Below are 15,660 nucleotides of genomic sequence, written 5' to 3' on the forward strand. Positions count from 1 at the left end.
TTTTAATATATCATGATTGAAAATTAAAACAATCTGTTAGTCTCAAAAATGTTAATCCTTTAAAAGTATCTAATAAGTTGACAAAGTTTTATGGGAGCTAGAAATTGTAATTATTAAGAGAAGCAACATTTTCATATCTGCAATATTTTTATGTTACAATGAGGAGTATTTCGAAAATTTTGAAAGGACTGAAAAACACATGCTTAACTCTAGAACCAAATGAAAAGACAATTTTGGTAACATGAAAGCATACTAAATGTTAAAACTGCTTTCCTGTAAAAAGCAGGAATGTGATTTATTGTACTCCTTCTCCATAGTTTTCATATTCTTTAAATAACAATGCCTCTTATTACATTAGCAATACTATGATACTTGAGAGGTTAACCCCAAAGGTTTTTAAAGAATCCATTTTGAGATTGATCACAAAATAAAAACTACTTACTGTATCCAAAGATTCAATTTAATCGAATTGTTCTTGAAATATTGCTACAACCTTTTTTTAGGATTAACTTGCCCAGGCATCATCAATGAATCTAAACGATTTAGTAAGATGCAAAGATATGATACAAAATCTGAAGCAAGAAATCCTTCACCATAAAAAGAGATGAATATATACATGTACAGTGTGAATGTGAAGAAAAGAAGATACAGTGCATTTAACTTGATAAGTGAGAGATTAAAAATCTTTATCTCGTAAACCAGCGAGATAGGTCGGATTCAAGTACTCACCAGATTTCGAGTCTTGATTACCAAATACGGAAGAGAAACTGTTATCTGTAACAAAGTTATTATTTGCCGGGGGCACTGCAGCGAAACCTACAAATCAAAAAATAAAAACAAACCGATGAAATAACATAAGGAACATAATCATCGTACGATAATCACCAAATAAAAATGCACAGTGATAATAAATAAAAGAGAACAAAAGGTTTAGTATCGTTTTTGTGCTATTATAAGATACAATAATAACATAATTAATTAAATTACATAAAATAAAATATTCATATTTACCGTTACCGTTAGTCATCCACATATTGTTTTGCGCTTGTGTGGTCGATGCAGTTGCAGGCTGAGGCGCTCCGAACATATCCGCGAAAGGATTCCCTGCTAATTGGAGCAAATCGTCTGACGCTTTTTGCGGCTGAAAACAACAAAATGTAATTTATAAAGAAATTATCACGGAGACAAAGGACATTATGTACTCTAAAAAGAGGAAAGTTCCTAATTACCTGACTTTCAGCTGTCGTTGTCGTTGATGGTGAACTGAATAGATCTACTATTGGTTGATTAGCGTTGTTGGTTGGTGAACTGAGGAATGGATTCGTACTAGGTCCACTCGATGGGGATTGCACTTTCGCCTAGAATAAGGGAATCGGGTCAGCTATGGAATCAATAGTTTTTTTATAATAACTGAGCCCCTTAGTCTTCAAATCTAACTACAATAAATGAAGACCACATGGAAAAATATGGTAAATCCATATAAAATTGTTGGTTTTTATGACTTTTATGACACTTGGTAGTTAAAAAGAAGTATTTTAATATGAAATAGCTGAAGAAGAGAATAACATGATAGATCCAAAAGTATAATCTTTTCGAAAATCGATAATAAATCCATAATGTTTTGTAAGAAACGAATAATATTAATATAATTGTTATCTTGTAGCCTAACTTAATTAATATTAAGCTGCATAATTAATATCTTTAATATCTTTGAAATGTTCAAGAGGATTATCAAATGAAAAGGTAGTTTTGACGTGGAATTGGTTGACAACGTATTGAATTATAAAATTGCTCTTCTATAAAAGACAGGAAATGTGACTTATCACGTGTTTCACGTGTGGTCTTTAAATAAAAAATCTTTCAGTACCTTGTACTGATTCATAGCAGCCTCCTCTTCCGCGAGGGCTTGCTGCCGCAATGCTTCATCGATATGTCCATTTCCGGCGTGGTCGAGGCGATTATTACTGGCTGCTGTTCCAAACGCAGTACTGGTGGAAGACAGGGCGGACACTCCCGACTTTACATTCGTTCTATTGCTGCTCGGGTAATGATTGGGCGATGGATGTGTGTCGATGGAGTGGTGTGGATTCACACAGGAGGAAAAAAGGAAGAAAAGCCATTTTCAGCAGCGAAGATAAGTGTGGCCGTAGGAGCGAAAAAGGAGCGAAAAAGGAGCGAAAAAGGAGCGAAAAGGAACGTTGATCATTGAAAACAAAGGAGAAGACAAAGAAAAAAAAGAAACAGTGTAGTACGTATAAAGATAACAACGATGTGTAAAAAATTCAGCTACTCAGTGCTCTTTCACCCAAACGTACATACAGATATGCTCCATAATTATTGTACATGCGTAACGCTAGCTTTTTCCTTCTTTTATCCACAGATATTAATGTGTTCTTTTTATACATACATATCTTTCACTACGTACGTTTCCAAATGAACTCACACAAGCAATTAAGTTGAGTAATACTACCTAACATGTCTTACAATAGAAACGAAAAAGAAGGAAGGGAAAAGAAATAAAACACACACGCACACACTTTCTCGTTTGCTACTGCTACGGTACGCACGCTTATATACAGACGACATATGTGCAAGAAAATATCACCTAGCTTTTAATTTTCTATTCAAAATTGGCTATTTTATTGTTTAAAGAATGTGTTAATTGGAAATAAATGTTGATTATAAAGGTTGTTACTGTTGTACGAACTTTGGTAGCTCATTGCGCAGAAAACATAATAGTCTCCGAATAAATGATCCAAGAACTGATCTATTTATGATCGGTTAATCAGGATAGAAATCTTAATAAAAAATGCGATCATTTATCTGGAAAATACCGTATCTTAGTTTTATATTGTAAACGAGATTTAAAATATTATTAAGCGCTCTCGCCGCAAGTGTTTAAAAATTATATATATATATATATATATATATATATATATATATATCACCGAGATGGTGATCACACCGTGAATCAACAGAAACATAGATAATCGTGCAATAATCAGCGATAAACTATTTTAAAAAATATCTGTGATAAAATGTAATCTCTTGAGCAGTAAGCTAAGTGAAATTTCCGCAGAAAACTTGGAACAAAATCTCTAGAAATCATAAGAAGCAATAACAAACTGATCTGATACCAAACATAGTTGACACTATAGCCCGCAAAACAGAAGACAATGAAGAACGAAGGAAACGAAGGAAAGAAGTAAAGAATCTCCTGAACGAAAAAAGAAGCGCACGTTCTCAAGCAATAGAAAAGAAACGCCAACATTACCTTTTACCCTACAATTTACAAAACATTTTGCGAGGAGAGTAATATGATTAACGATTGGATGATAAATGGGATTTGCATCTTTGCATTGAATTTGCAATAGAATAGTAATAAAGGAAATAGTCTGATAGGATTTGATGCCTAAATATGCAATATTGTGTTTCTTGAATCATGATAATTCTATAGAAAATATTGTTTTCCAAGTGAAAATACCTTATTCGTAGCATTTTTATACAATATGCGTATCATGTATAACATTTCGTTAACAGACAAATCGCAAAATATTCCTTAGAATTAGTGAATTTAATCCTACTCTGAACGTTAACATAGGTTTTATATGTTTGTACGAATTATAATTAACACACCTTGCAGACTGTGTTGGAGTGTTTGCTGCAGATCCCTTCTTTCCTTCCAAGGAGGCAAGGTGTTGCTCTAACGCATCCAGTAAGCTACTAGGGGCCTAAGAAATATCCATTTTCAAAATTTCACAAATATACTTTCTTATAGAATTCAACGTTACGCTATTTAAGTCCAATTGAGATATATTTCTTACCTTTGTTAGATCAGGTATGTCTCCTTTATCAATGCCAACGTTCTAAGGAGAAGCACAAAAATTAATCTCAACAAATTTTTGGAGCGCAATTATGCGATTCATACGTAAAAACTAATTCAACTTACCTCGGCAACCTTTAAAAATTCACCCACCCGATCCATTCGTATGAGGAACTTTTTGTACAAGTCCAGAGCTTCGCGACATTGCTTTTTATTCATATCAAAATACTTTTCTAAAATTAGGACCAACAATTAAATATTTCTCTCAAAATATGACATAGAAAATATTAAATTGTAAGTGTACTACCTAATAAGTTAATAATGCCATCATTGTAACAGGCAAACAATCTAATCAGATCTCGGAAAAGGAGCATGAAAGCCATGTTTATGACACCGTTGGTGAGATCATTAGCGGTGCAATCGAACTCCAATAGAGCATCCAACTGTGACTGTAAAACTGGCAAGGTTTTCAACAGTTTCTCAGCGTTCATTGTGCGCAAAGTACGGTCGTCCTTCCTAAAACGCAATTTCAAAATAAATCATTTGCTACAAGTACAAGTAGCTTTCTTTCATTTTTATTAATCAAAGTTGATCGCTTACCCTCTTTTCACCTTGCAAAAGTCAAACGCTACGGTCCTGTAAGAAAGAGCCTTCTCATTGAGGTACTTTGCGTATCTCCTAATAAATGGTGACATGTCATAGCCTAATGACAGAAAAAAGATCAGTTTAGAAGACAAATTTATCCCCCGTCCATATTGTTATACAAGAATCCAAAGAAACTTCAGGATATAGTTAATAAAACAAATAAACATTCAGTCTTTTCCCAAAGGAGGTAAGATGAACTGAAAATTGAAATTGTGCAAGTGAAAAAGTTAGCGTACATGCAAATGAAAGCGGGCATAGACTTTGTTAGAATTATCGATCTTGACACGCTTTCAGCCTGTAACGTGAAAAATGTGTGCGACATGCAAATTATGAACACATTCATCTTCACCTCCTACACGAAACCTGAACGCATATTTCACGAGAAATGTGTGATGATGTCAATTTAATTAGTGCTAGAAATCACAAGTGGAATGTTGATTTCCTCGGGGAATTTACTGCATGATACTTAATCACACGACTGGCATCATAAATTTTAAATAATGGTCTGGAATACGGAAGATACAATTTTTCAATTTCCTGTTTAACATCATCAATAAATAGCAACTAGGAATTAGACTAATTGTTAATTTTATTCAGCATTAAAATTTGATCAACATTCTTTTATTATTCAATTTGTTTGCGAGGTGTTAAACAGAGTATTAAGTTATCGTTAGGGATAGTAATACAGAAAGAACATTCACAGAGAAAGGAAATCGAAAGATATTTTAACTCACCAATACGAGCTCCTGCTGTGCCCAAATAGAGAGAAAATTAGTTCCAGGTTAGTAAATCATAGATGAATGCCAGATACGCATACATAGCTGCATAATGGTAGGAAGTTAGCCAGGAAAAACTTATTATTAAATTGCTGATTGCAGAATAAAGGTGATGGTGTTTGTTAGAAACAGTTATACCCTAACTATATGTATACATATAACTAATTGTTTGATTTTGACAATATATCTTGATATTAATTATGTTAATACTTTAGCTGCAAGTTAGCTTTCACATTTTTAATACTTTTGAAGGAGTGAAGAAATACATATCTTTTATTATGTTATAAAATAAAATATTGCAATTAACGCGTTGAATCGCCAAACTTTATGAGACTATTTTTATGTGCGAATGTGCTCGCGCGCATGCTGCGTTCGGATGTATCCTTTTTACTTCTTGGTAAAGTTGTAAATAGATTATACAGTATACAGATTGTATAAGACGAAAGCAACAACAAAAATAATTTCATGCTACCCGGATAATGGTTCAATTAAATCACTGTCTAACGCGATTTTAATTTATCAAATTAATCTCCTGCAATTTTTAAGTAAATCATACAATTATCAATTAATTACATTCACTGGTTAATGGCTATTTTAGCGATTATCATTCGGTTAATGTATACAGCTAAAATTCAATTCAATTAAAAATTTCTCTAAAATATCTGGGATTCGAATAATTCTCCCATAATTTTTTACATCTCATCATTCCTGTATTAACATATTTCAAAAATTGTATTTCACAGCCTTTGCAAACTTCCATTTAATCCTTATCCATTTCTTTATTAGTACTTATACTTTATACTGCAACGTCCTTTTCAAGGAGATTTGACCGTTTTAAATAAAATGCTACAATTTATTTAAAATCACTGTCAAGATAAAAAGAATAAGGAGCAATGAACATTGATAGGGAGATGACCGGAATCGACCATCTAATTGAACCACTCGGCAGAAGTTAATGCAAGAAGATTCTTTTAAACATTGTGGTCACCTTGAACGCCGCTTTTATCGAGAAAATTACTGAGTTGAAACGTGCTGTTGCTGGACGCCAGATACTGTGTAAACCTCTGCAACAGAAAGGTCATTGCACTTGTAAGTATTATTTTTTTAGGATCACCTGATATATATATATATATATATATATATTTTTGTTATGTACACTTTGTTCATCTCTTAACAATATACATAAGTTAAAGTAATCAAGTAATTTTATTTTAAAAAAAACATACAATTTTTATAATTCCTTGTATTTAATAATTTCTAAGAAAATTATTAAAACAATAGGAATAATTAAAAAATTGATCCTATAGGATAATATCCTATTAAAGTTCCATGAGGAGTTATGGTGAACAATGTATGCAATATTTTAAAACAGATCGTCGCTCGCATTACTAGCATTATTGTCGCCGTTGTGGCTATGTCCAAGGAAATGACTATGTTACAGTTGCTGTTCTATTGAATTGCATGTGCAAACCGTAAATGTTAGACTCTGGTCACGGACGCATGCTATTCGACCCCGTGCACATTCACGCACAGGCGACTGGCAAGGGCGACGACACTTCCCCTCTTCAACTCATTACTGAACCAAAATGAGTTAGGCAACCTCTCGACAAATGTAAATAATACTCCAAACATTCTATTTCATGTTGCCAATTAAAAATTCCATGCTAACAATCCTTTGCAATTTAGCCTTAAATATTGCAAACAGTATTATGTTTATATTAAGTACATTAAATAGATAAGTATATTTAATAGGTTATTGTGACGTTAAAAGCTAAGTGACTTTAAACATTTATTCAATTTATCAAAGTATAAAATGTTATCATAAATTCAGTGAACTTTGAGAATAAGATAAAGCATAATATTCAAGTAACAGAAAATCATTATAATGGAGAGCCAATTAAAAAGAATATGAAAGTACAATTGTTTCTCGTGTTCTACAATTAAGTAATCAGATATTCACTACCATATCGTTCCTAAATTGGCATTTATCAAGAGGCAAAGGGAAAGAAAGTTCGTCTGATTGCTTTTGAGAAGTCACTTTAGCGAGAGAGCCACTCATGAGTACTCCTGAATCCTGTTCTGCATTGCAGATACGGGGCCTTTACCTCATTGCCGTAACAAAGCATATGGTGCACCGTGATCAGAGCTTTAAAAACGACCGTCCAGTTCGTGTTCTGCGACCGTTCTATCAACAGATTCGCCAGTTGAGGTATCGACACGTTGGGTTCGTTCGTGCACCGCACCAAGTCTGAAACAGTGAATAATGAGTCTCCAATTATTTACAGTCACGAATTTCTTTCTCCTTTTCTAGTAAAATTACTTTCTCTACTTTTAATACTTATTCAAAATACATTAGTATTAATTGTAATGATATATATATTTACAGTAATTTATTGTACAGAACGCCCCAAGAATCATGAAAGATGCGATTCTACGTGAAGAAATAAGGCAAAAATATTTTTTCCTGCAACGCTTCATCTTTAAGAAAATCGAACCTACACAGATAAAAAGACTACCTTTCTTCTTTTCTTTTTTTAGTTTAGTTCAATGAGAATAGTTTCTTCTTCACGTTAGAAGTAGACACAATATATGCACACCGTAGTAAAGTTGTGTAAGGTAGAAGAGATGACATGATAAAGAATCTTCATAAATAGTAAACCAAGGATTTTCTTTTACTTCTCCCCTGAGAGGACGACCACCCATAAGCTTTCTCATTGTTCTCGAGACTAGTAGCAATTAAAAGAAAACCAAGATTAGTCATTATCTCTTCCAAGCCGTTTCCAGTGAAACCATCAAGGGCTATCTACCATCTCGACAGAGTACTATCGTTTCTTTCTCATCCCGACAGGCTACACTATTGATCGAACCGTTGTTTTCTGCCATAGCAGATGAAAAATCTCGTGGTCGAGAAACTGACCTTCAAACGAAAGAGACACTCATTCTATTTTACATTGCCCATATATATAGGATCTGTGTAAAGAAACACGGAACAGAGCATAGAACTAGTTTTCCGCGAATGATTCATGGCTTCAAACCGCGTCTCCCCGTCCCATTCATTCTCTAAACACGGAATGGAACGATCCGTTTATTTGAACTGAAATATCTTTCCTAGAAGACGCCGTTCCGCCACTTGGTATGGAAGCAAAGGGATCTAAAATTAAAACCCTACGTCCGCATCGGCAAGAACGCATTTTATGATGGTTTCCAATGGCACAATAACAATTAGAAGGTATAAGAAAGAAGGTATAGTGGCCGACAAAGGGCTATAGATCGCCAAGCGGTTTTGCAACCGACTTCTAAGAATATCGAGCGCACCACCACGTGCGTTCCTTCTTTCATCGAAATTTTCCGCTTCAATTACTTTCTGTTTTCTCCGGAGTTGTAAAAGGTCTTCGAACGTCTTACACAACTTTTATCATTGTTCAGATTAGATTTTATGTAATCTGAGAGCGCAGAAGTGCTCGACGTGATCTTTCGACGTGAAATTCTTTGTTTGTTTTCAACGAATAAAAGTCCGTCGTAGCCGTTGCCAAAACGGAAAACATGTCTCGGCAAGTGCTCGACCTTGTCACGCTTCTTCTTTTCTAATAATGTACTCTCGAATACAGACCGCAAGCCGTCTCCATTGAGTAGTGCTCTTTGCTATTTATAAAAGGCACAAACCACGCAGTTTAGTGTTTACTGTTTGCATTCTGTCAGTGGTGTAACAAGTGTAACCGACGCCATTCGTCTATATGTATTGTACATGTCACAATCTGGCAGGCGGGCTAAGGAGTATAAGTGAGATCTTCGACATGATAAATGCGCTAATATTTTCTATACTGCAGTCTTTTCCTTATGATTCTAACAGTACAAATCAATTTTATTTCTTCCCTGTCGTTTACCCGAGATTCTAATGGTATATCCAAATTCTGGCATCTGATCTTACATTGCACTTTAAAATGTTATATGTAGAATATTAAAATATTATAAAATATTTTAAAGAATATTCTTCTTCTAATAATAATATTATAGAATATTATGATCTATTTTGTTCTATTGGAATAATAAAATTCAATAAAATAATATAAACAAAGAATGTTATGCATTTATTATTTTCTTACAAAACGAAAGAAACTTTTGGGACAACCTAATACAATATTTACTATAAACTACGAATTCTTATGTATATATGAGAAATTCAGAGGTGAAAAAATGTACACAATGTGCATAATACGGAAAGTGTATAAAATATGTAAAGTTTAGCATATATTATAATATTTATGAATATGAACATTATGAAAAATATGAATTTGCAGAAATATACGCAGTCTTCTCTGCAAGAACAAGTGCTTCTCTGCAGAACTAATTCTTCTCACTTACACTTCCTCCTCTCCCAGAAAATAGCCAAAATATAGGTTAGGAATCTTCGAATTGGATTAGAAAGGAAACAGGTGGCCCCTAGAAGAAAAATAAAGTTAGAGGAATAGTTACAGATTCAATTTGAATGCATTTAGCAAAAAGCAAGAAGATTAAAGTAAAGAGGAAGCAAGACTTTTCGTTGTCCAAGGTTTTGAAGTGGCACCGCTACCTACTTGCGATATCAGGTTCCACGGCTGTTTATCTGTTCTTTACAGACCAGGAAAAAAGCTACACTTGAGCTAACCAATATATAAGGCAAATACAGAATACAAGTTATGAAATTCTTCCTAATTCTTCTCAATTGAGTCCTATGGTTAATAAAATTCTTTTAAATTTGTTGAGAAGTATTTCCAGAGACACCTGTTTAAGTATATAGATTTCTATCAAATAATAAAACATTGAAATATACGAATACTATCCTTAGGAAATCAAACTGAAAATTTGTTAATAAAATGGGTTTCTCTTCTTCAATGAGATAACACTTAACCTCATACATCCAGGAAATTTAGAGTCATGGAATGTTGATTTCCATTTTTATTTATCTCGAGTTACTGAACATAGCACAATTTCAACGTTATTTGTTCTGGTCTTTACAAAACTTATTCAGAAGACACAAACTCGTAAAAACTATTTGAAAGAATTAATTCTCGATAAAAGACGAGAAATTTTTCTAGGAGAGACTGACAAAGTTACAGATAGCAAAAATTCAAATTCTCGATGGATCTTTCCTAAATTTCGCTAAAAATTTTTCTAATATAATATATAATATAAAATAGCATCTACAAGTATCTTGCAATTGCCTAGGAAGGAAAGCTTGCCATGTATATACAGCCTCGAATAAAAATCGATAGAAAGAGACCCATTCCGCCTCTTGTTTTCGAACTGACTTTATAAATAAACAACGAGAAGCATATTGTGGCGGGTATCGTTGATGGACAACATGTTTATAGCCGTTGGAACAGAGGAAACTTGATGAATCGAACAGTTGTTGAGAAGAACGGGAGATTGGTCGTTAAATGTAGCGAAGAACGCAATCATTATCGGAATTTATCTGGAAGTTGAAGGGGTGTGCATGCTGAGATGTTTCTCCCGAGAGTCCAGACTCGAATGGGGGGCGTCACCGATAACATGTTTTGGTAAGACGATAGCTGCAACAAGCGAGGATTATCAAAATGAACAAACTTTCATATATTGCAAAATAGGAACATATGGTTACCTCGACCTTGCATCATTCTATTTCTCGCTTTCCGTTTTACAAACTTTCTGTCGGCTCCTGATACGTTTCATATTTCCAACGACGATACAAATACATATTTTGGATAATCTAGTTCACAATTGGAGAATAAAAATAGAAAATTAGAAAAACAGAAACTTAGCTTTGTCCCCAACTGTATGAATTAGTAGGCTGGTTCATATGAAATATGAAACGTTTTGAAATTTTAGTAGTATTTTAATGAGACTCGATTATGATGATCGTTAGACTGGCGGATATTTATGCAAATTTTCGTGGTGACAAATGAAAAAATGGAACCTAAACAGAGATTTCCATTACTTATTAAATATCATAATCAATACTATGGATATTCTATATCTGTGGCTTGTTGCAAGGAGTATCAACGTCAGTATTTATGAAGTTGAGATATTAACACTTAAACATACGTTAAAAAATTCATGTTTAAATAATATCCGATAGAAAAGTTTCTGCTGTTTCAAATTTCTTTTCTAATACAAAAAGAGACAATTTTAAAGTTCATGCTATTCGTGCTTTTTATGTTGACTTTGGTATTTTGACATTTGTTGCAAATTTTTCATAAAATAAACTATCTGCTATATTATAGTGATTCCTAGATAGAATTTGAAACTGCCGTTTTTTGTATAAAATATACAATCGCTTGCAAGCTCAATACCGGGCTTAACTTGCATTTTGCAAATATACGACATTGCCACTTCTTGCATCAAGCACACGATATATTTGTACATATTATGCGATTTCTCTGTATTCCTGTGCTTCCAGATATTCCAGATAATCGGATAAAAATCCGCATTAATAGTAACAACGTATTTCTTCAGTTTTATTCATAAATTTGTAAATCCCATATAATCAGAAAGAAAATTCCAGTGGTTCCCATTTATATATATCTCTTATCCTTTTGCCGTCTTGCTATAATTAGAAAGTATAGTACAATCTTGTCTCCAGGAACGTCGATGATCGTTCCTGCAATAAAATTCGAACGATAATTTGTATTCTATTTATACGAAATATTTTTTATAAAAGTTACTTTAAAAAGGGTGGTCTTCTACCTTTCACTGGATAACTTTAAATAATCACACTGCCAGAAATTACGTAGAAAACAGCGATAGTAGTACAGTCCAATCCAATCACGACATCCAGCGAATAATTGCAGGAATTCGAAATGGAACAGTCCGAAGGACAATGATTATTATCCAAGAAGGAAAAGGAGCGTGCGAAGAGACACAGGAAATATCGATGGTAGATATCTTCGAGACTGTTGGTCGTACAATGCCCGCGAGCAAATTACACTTTGCACATAAATTATACGACTCGACGTGTCTTCGAATAGATTATCATAGGCACTTTCCATTGCTGCACGTTTACGTGTCGAATTAAGAGAATTACGTAAACTGTCTTTACCATAATGAATGATTTTATCCCGGGTGAATGAATAGGAATTTATCGGAAAATTCGTTTTTAAGGATAAAAGTAATCTTAAATGAAATTCCCTATAAACGTATAAAAATCCCCAGTTTAGTGACAAGCAAGAAGTCCTGCGACTGGTGTGAATCACCTTAATTTCTCGTTTCTCAATTTCTGAATGACGGTATGATTAACGACGACCACGACAGCGACCACGGGGATCTCCGTAAATATCTATTCATCACGTTGAAATTACGTAAGAAGCTTCTATTAACAAACTGCATAAATCATGACGTAATAATTAAGATCCCCTTTCTCCCTAGGAAAAAGCAGGCTGAGCCGTTGGTAATCAACTTTTCTTGAAGGAAGGCGAGGTTAGCTATAATCAGGAAAAGAAATCATGCCAGTAATTGCATTACTGGTTTACTACGGCAAAATAATGTTCATCGCCCAGAGAAAATTTGTTATTCCTATACGTATTACTTTTGATTTTAATTTTATTATCTAAGATGTTTTTTGATTAGCTATGGACAGGGATCCAGATTGTGCAATTTATGGAAGAACAATGATTGATAATTATGCGGTTTATATAGACTTTCCCTAATTTTCACTACGTAATTTTCTTTTCTTTTAAGCTTTCTTTTATCATCAAAATACGAAATTTCAATGGGCGGGGAGCTCGAGAAATGAACCTACTTTTTATTATTTTATTCAGAAAGAGTCAAATTTTAAAATTTCTTCCTTATTTCGTCAATCTAAATAAAGATGTATTTTAGATGTACTTATGCTAGTTTTTAAGTTTAATTCATATAATGTTTAACGTTTACCAAAGAAGGTCGGATTAAGTTTTAGTAAATTTATTTAAACGCGCGTTTGAATGAACGAAAGTATGTAACCTCGTTACGTTTAAAGAATTGTTGGCCCAAATCTAACCTAATCTAACGCAACATAATCTAACCTAACATAACTTGACCTAATTCTTTTTTTTATAAATTCGGACCATTAAATAAAGATAATAAAGCACAAGAACATAAATTTAAAATCATTTTCCTTACTTCATCAAAAAAGAGTAGCATCAAATGTGTAATGAAAATTGGAAGAAGTTACTGAATTGCACAACTACAAATTATTTAATATCTGAAATGTAAATATAATCTTGAAGTACAAATTTAATTTCCTTTATTTCAATTCTTCTTGTTACGTATAAATTTTTTAAACTACCTGGTTTAATAATCTTTAAACTGGCATGCACGAAAGACTAACCGATCAATCAATTTCAAACAAAGCTCATTCACTTCATTACAAATCTCTCCAAGGAACCTCAAGTTTCTCTTTGTTTGTTCATTATAATATTTTCTTAACTCAATTTGTCTGTCCCGATCAAAATAAATTTTTCTTTCGAAAGTTAGAACTTTCCAATGTTTCATTTTTCTCTTTCGATAATAGCTTCAATCCCAGCGTAAACCATCGAACTTTAAAAAAAAATTTCTCTTTCGCGTTCTGATGACTGCGACAGCCGCTGTACCGCACGTCAATAATGATTGTCCAATATGACCGCAGAACTTGTATAATATACGATAAACTACAAGAAGAGCTGAAATAAAAAAGATACATTTATACTTCAAGACTATCCATCTCAGAAAGATCTAACTCCACATAACCAATAATTAGTGTAAAAAGAAATACTTGCTTTTATTGTTGATACACCAGAATCCCTCCGCCCCTGAGTCAATAGTTATAAACGACATATGAGGACCAGGAAGAATCGAATCGAATCGATCGTAGAATCGAGAAGATGTAGATAGTCGACTAGACGGTACTTCGCACATGCCCACTAGCAATGCATGCTGGGTAGCTTTCGTTCGAGATTCCGTCTATCGATCGGCCGTACACTCGATTACCAGCCGATGACCTCGCGATCGTTCTGATTGCATGCCCATTCGGAGGCCACGGATGATCAGTTGTCGTGCTAAAGATAGCACCATTCTACGTACTGTCGATGAAATTTGCCATCAAGAGACACGAAATATGCACACATTTCTGCTCTTTCTTTTTATCGGAAACCTTTCACCAGTAAAATATCAACAATCATAGTAATAATTTATCGTCCGTAATCGAGATATTTCTGGATCGATACTGTCTCATGAAATACTTTTTAAATATACAAGTGGTTTCATTTATACTGCCGTACATAAATATTTGGATACTTCTAGCGCTTTCTATGATACTTGCTAGGTAAAACAATTTTTTACCAATATTTTACCTTTCTGATTGTATATGTGTGTGCGTGTATTTGTTTAATATGGAGAAATAAACTTGGTTTGCGTGTATGATACAGTATATTTATTTAACATATGTAATGTACTCGCGCTTGTTCACCCCCTCACTATCAAGCTCTCACGCATATTCACATCTAAATTTAGTATCATCGAAAGTTACGACTATAATTAAAGACAACAAAAAATCTACTATTGCGACGGCGTTAAAACTGTACATGTTTGGTCATTTAAATTTTTCGCAAATGCATAATCATCCAGAGTTTAATAATAAGTTATGAAACGAAGAAAAAAGTGAATTTCTAGTTTTATTGTTGAGAACAGTTGTTCGTCGAAATTTTTCCGAGAAAAAGGACGAGTTCGAGCCTGCTGAAGGTTTCGTCGACAGGAATTCGTTTCGCTATCTAAATTAGCAGACCGGAAGAAAGACTGCGAGTTCCGTTCCGTTAAAACGGAAATGCGCTCTTACTACTAACGAAATATAATGTTAACGTTTTCGCTCGCCAGGGGTTGGCTGAAACAAATGCTACTACGTAAAACAATAAAACGATCATTAACATTGCAATGCGTTAAAATTAAACAAAGTATCGCGAAATTACTCATAGTGCATTGTGATCCAAGAGAATTGAAAAATTAAATTTAAAAAATTCCAATTATTCTCCAAAATATTGTGTAATTTAATTTCCTTTGCTGTTTCGAATTCTATTGAGTAATTTTTATTCTACAATAGTGGTTCCTTCAATAAGAGTGACTCGTGTTTTTCGTATTTAATAACTAGACTGCGGATGTCTATGCAGTTTTACATTTTTACAAATACGACTACAGAAATAGATTCCAAATGGAAATTTGTTTCGTTTATTAAGCATTAGGATAAGTACTTTGCTTTAGGTATATAAAATAAAAATTTAAAATTTAAAAAATTAGATTTCCCAAAAATGCATAAAAATCTGTGGTGTATTAATAACCTATAAATTAGGTTCCAAATTTATTGCATAACATATTCACTGGCCATTACTTATATGTATAAATAAATATGTGTACACGCACATAATTTCTTAATTAACCAAAAAACCATTATGTATT

General features: G+C 33.4%; 2 protein-coding genes across 26 annotated transcripts in view; both read right to left on the reverse strand.

The window, feature by feature from the left end:
- The window catches only part of LOC122576659 (phosphatidylinositol-binding clathrin assembly protein LAP), a 32,398-nt gene that overhangs the window by 10,102 nt on the left and 6,636 nt on the right, over window positions 1–15,660 (reverse strand). For 9 of the 25 annotated variants that reach the window (XM_043747296.1, XM_043747293.1, XM_043747295.1 and 6 more), the window contains 12 exons: window positions 7,350–7,492; window positions 6,233–6,308; window positions 5,203–5,217; window positions 4,424–4,526; window positions 4,131–4,339; window positions 3,950–4,056; window positions 3,825–3,866; window positions 3,637–3,731; window positions 1,868–2,036; window positions 1,230–1,358; window positions 1,012–1,141; window positions 730–816 (listed from right to left, as the gene is read on the reverse strand). In XM_043747296.1, coding sequence (XP_043603231.1) covers window positions 730–816; window positions 1,012–1,141; window positions 1,230–1,358; window positions 1,868–2,036; window positions 3,637–3,731; window positions 3,825–3,866; window positions 3,950–4,056; window positions 4,131–4,339; window positions 4,424–4,526; window positions 5,203–5,217; window positions 6,233–6,308; window positions 7,350–7,492 — 1,305 coding nt within the window. The remainder of the gene's footprint in view (window positions 1–729; window positions 817–1,011; window positions 1,142–1,229; window positions 1,359–1,867; window positions 2,037–3,636; window positions 3,732–3,824; window positions 3,867–3,949; window positions 4,057–4,130; window positions 4,340–4,423; window positions 4,527–5,202; window positions 5,218–6,232; window positions 6,309–7,349; window positions 7,493–15,660) is intronic. The other 16 variants (XM_043747285.1, XM_043747304.1, XM_043747303.1 and 13 more) reach the window with 6 other exon arrangements.
- LOC122576674 lies at window positions 7,513–8,178 on the reverse strand. The gene is made up of 3 exons (XM_043747337.1): window positions 8,052–8,178; window positions 7,842–7,970; window positions 7,513–7,739 (listed from the first exon to the last, which is right to left on the reverse strand). The coding sequence occupies exons 1-3, from the start codon at window positions 8,125–8,127 to the stop codon at window positions 7,603–7,605; spliced, it is 342 nt and encodes a 113-aa protein (XP_043603272.1). The 5' UTR covers window positions 8,128–8,178; the 3' UTR covers window positions 7,513–7,602.

Source organism: Bombus pyrosoma, linkage group LG16 (genome assembly GCF_014825855.1).
Source record: "Bombus pyrosoma isolate SC7728 linkage group LG16, ASM1482585v1, whole genome shotgun sequence".
Taxonomy (NCBI): domain Eukaryota; kingdom Metazoa; phylum Arthropoda; class Insecta; order Hymenoptera; family Apidae; genus Bombus; species Bombus pyrosoma.

Bases quoted from the DNA above. Each gene is read 5' to 3' on its own strand.
- LOC122576674 (XM_043747337.1), bottom strand. From the start codon at position 8,127: ATGGCAGAAAACAACGGTTCGATCAATAGTGTAGCCTGTCGGGATGAG. The intron at 7,971-8,051 runs GTAGATAGCCCT...AATTGCTACTAG, and splicing joins GATAGTACTCTGTCGAGATG to TCTCGAGAACAATGAGAAAG. The intron at 7,740-7,841 runs GTGTGCATATAT...TTATCTGTGTAG, and splicing joins CCTTACACAACTTTACTACG to GTTCGATTTTCTTAAAGATG.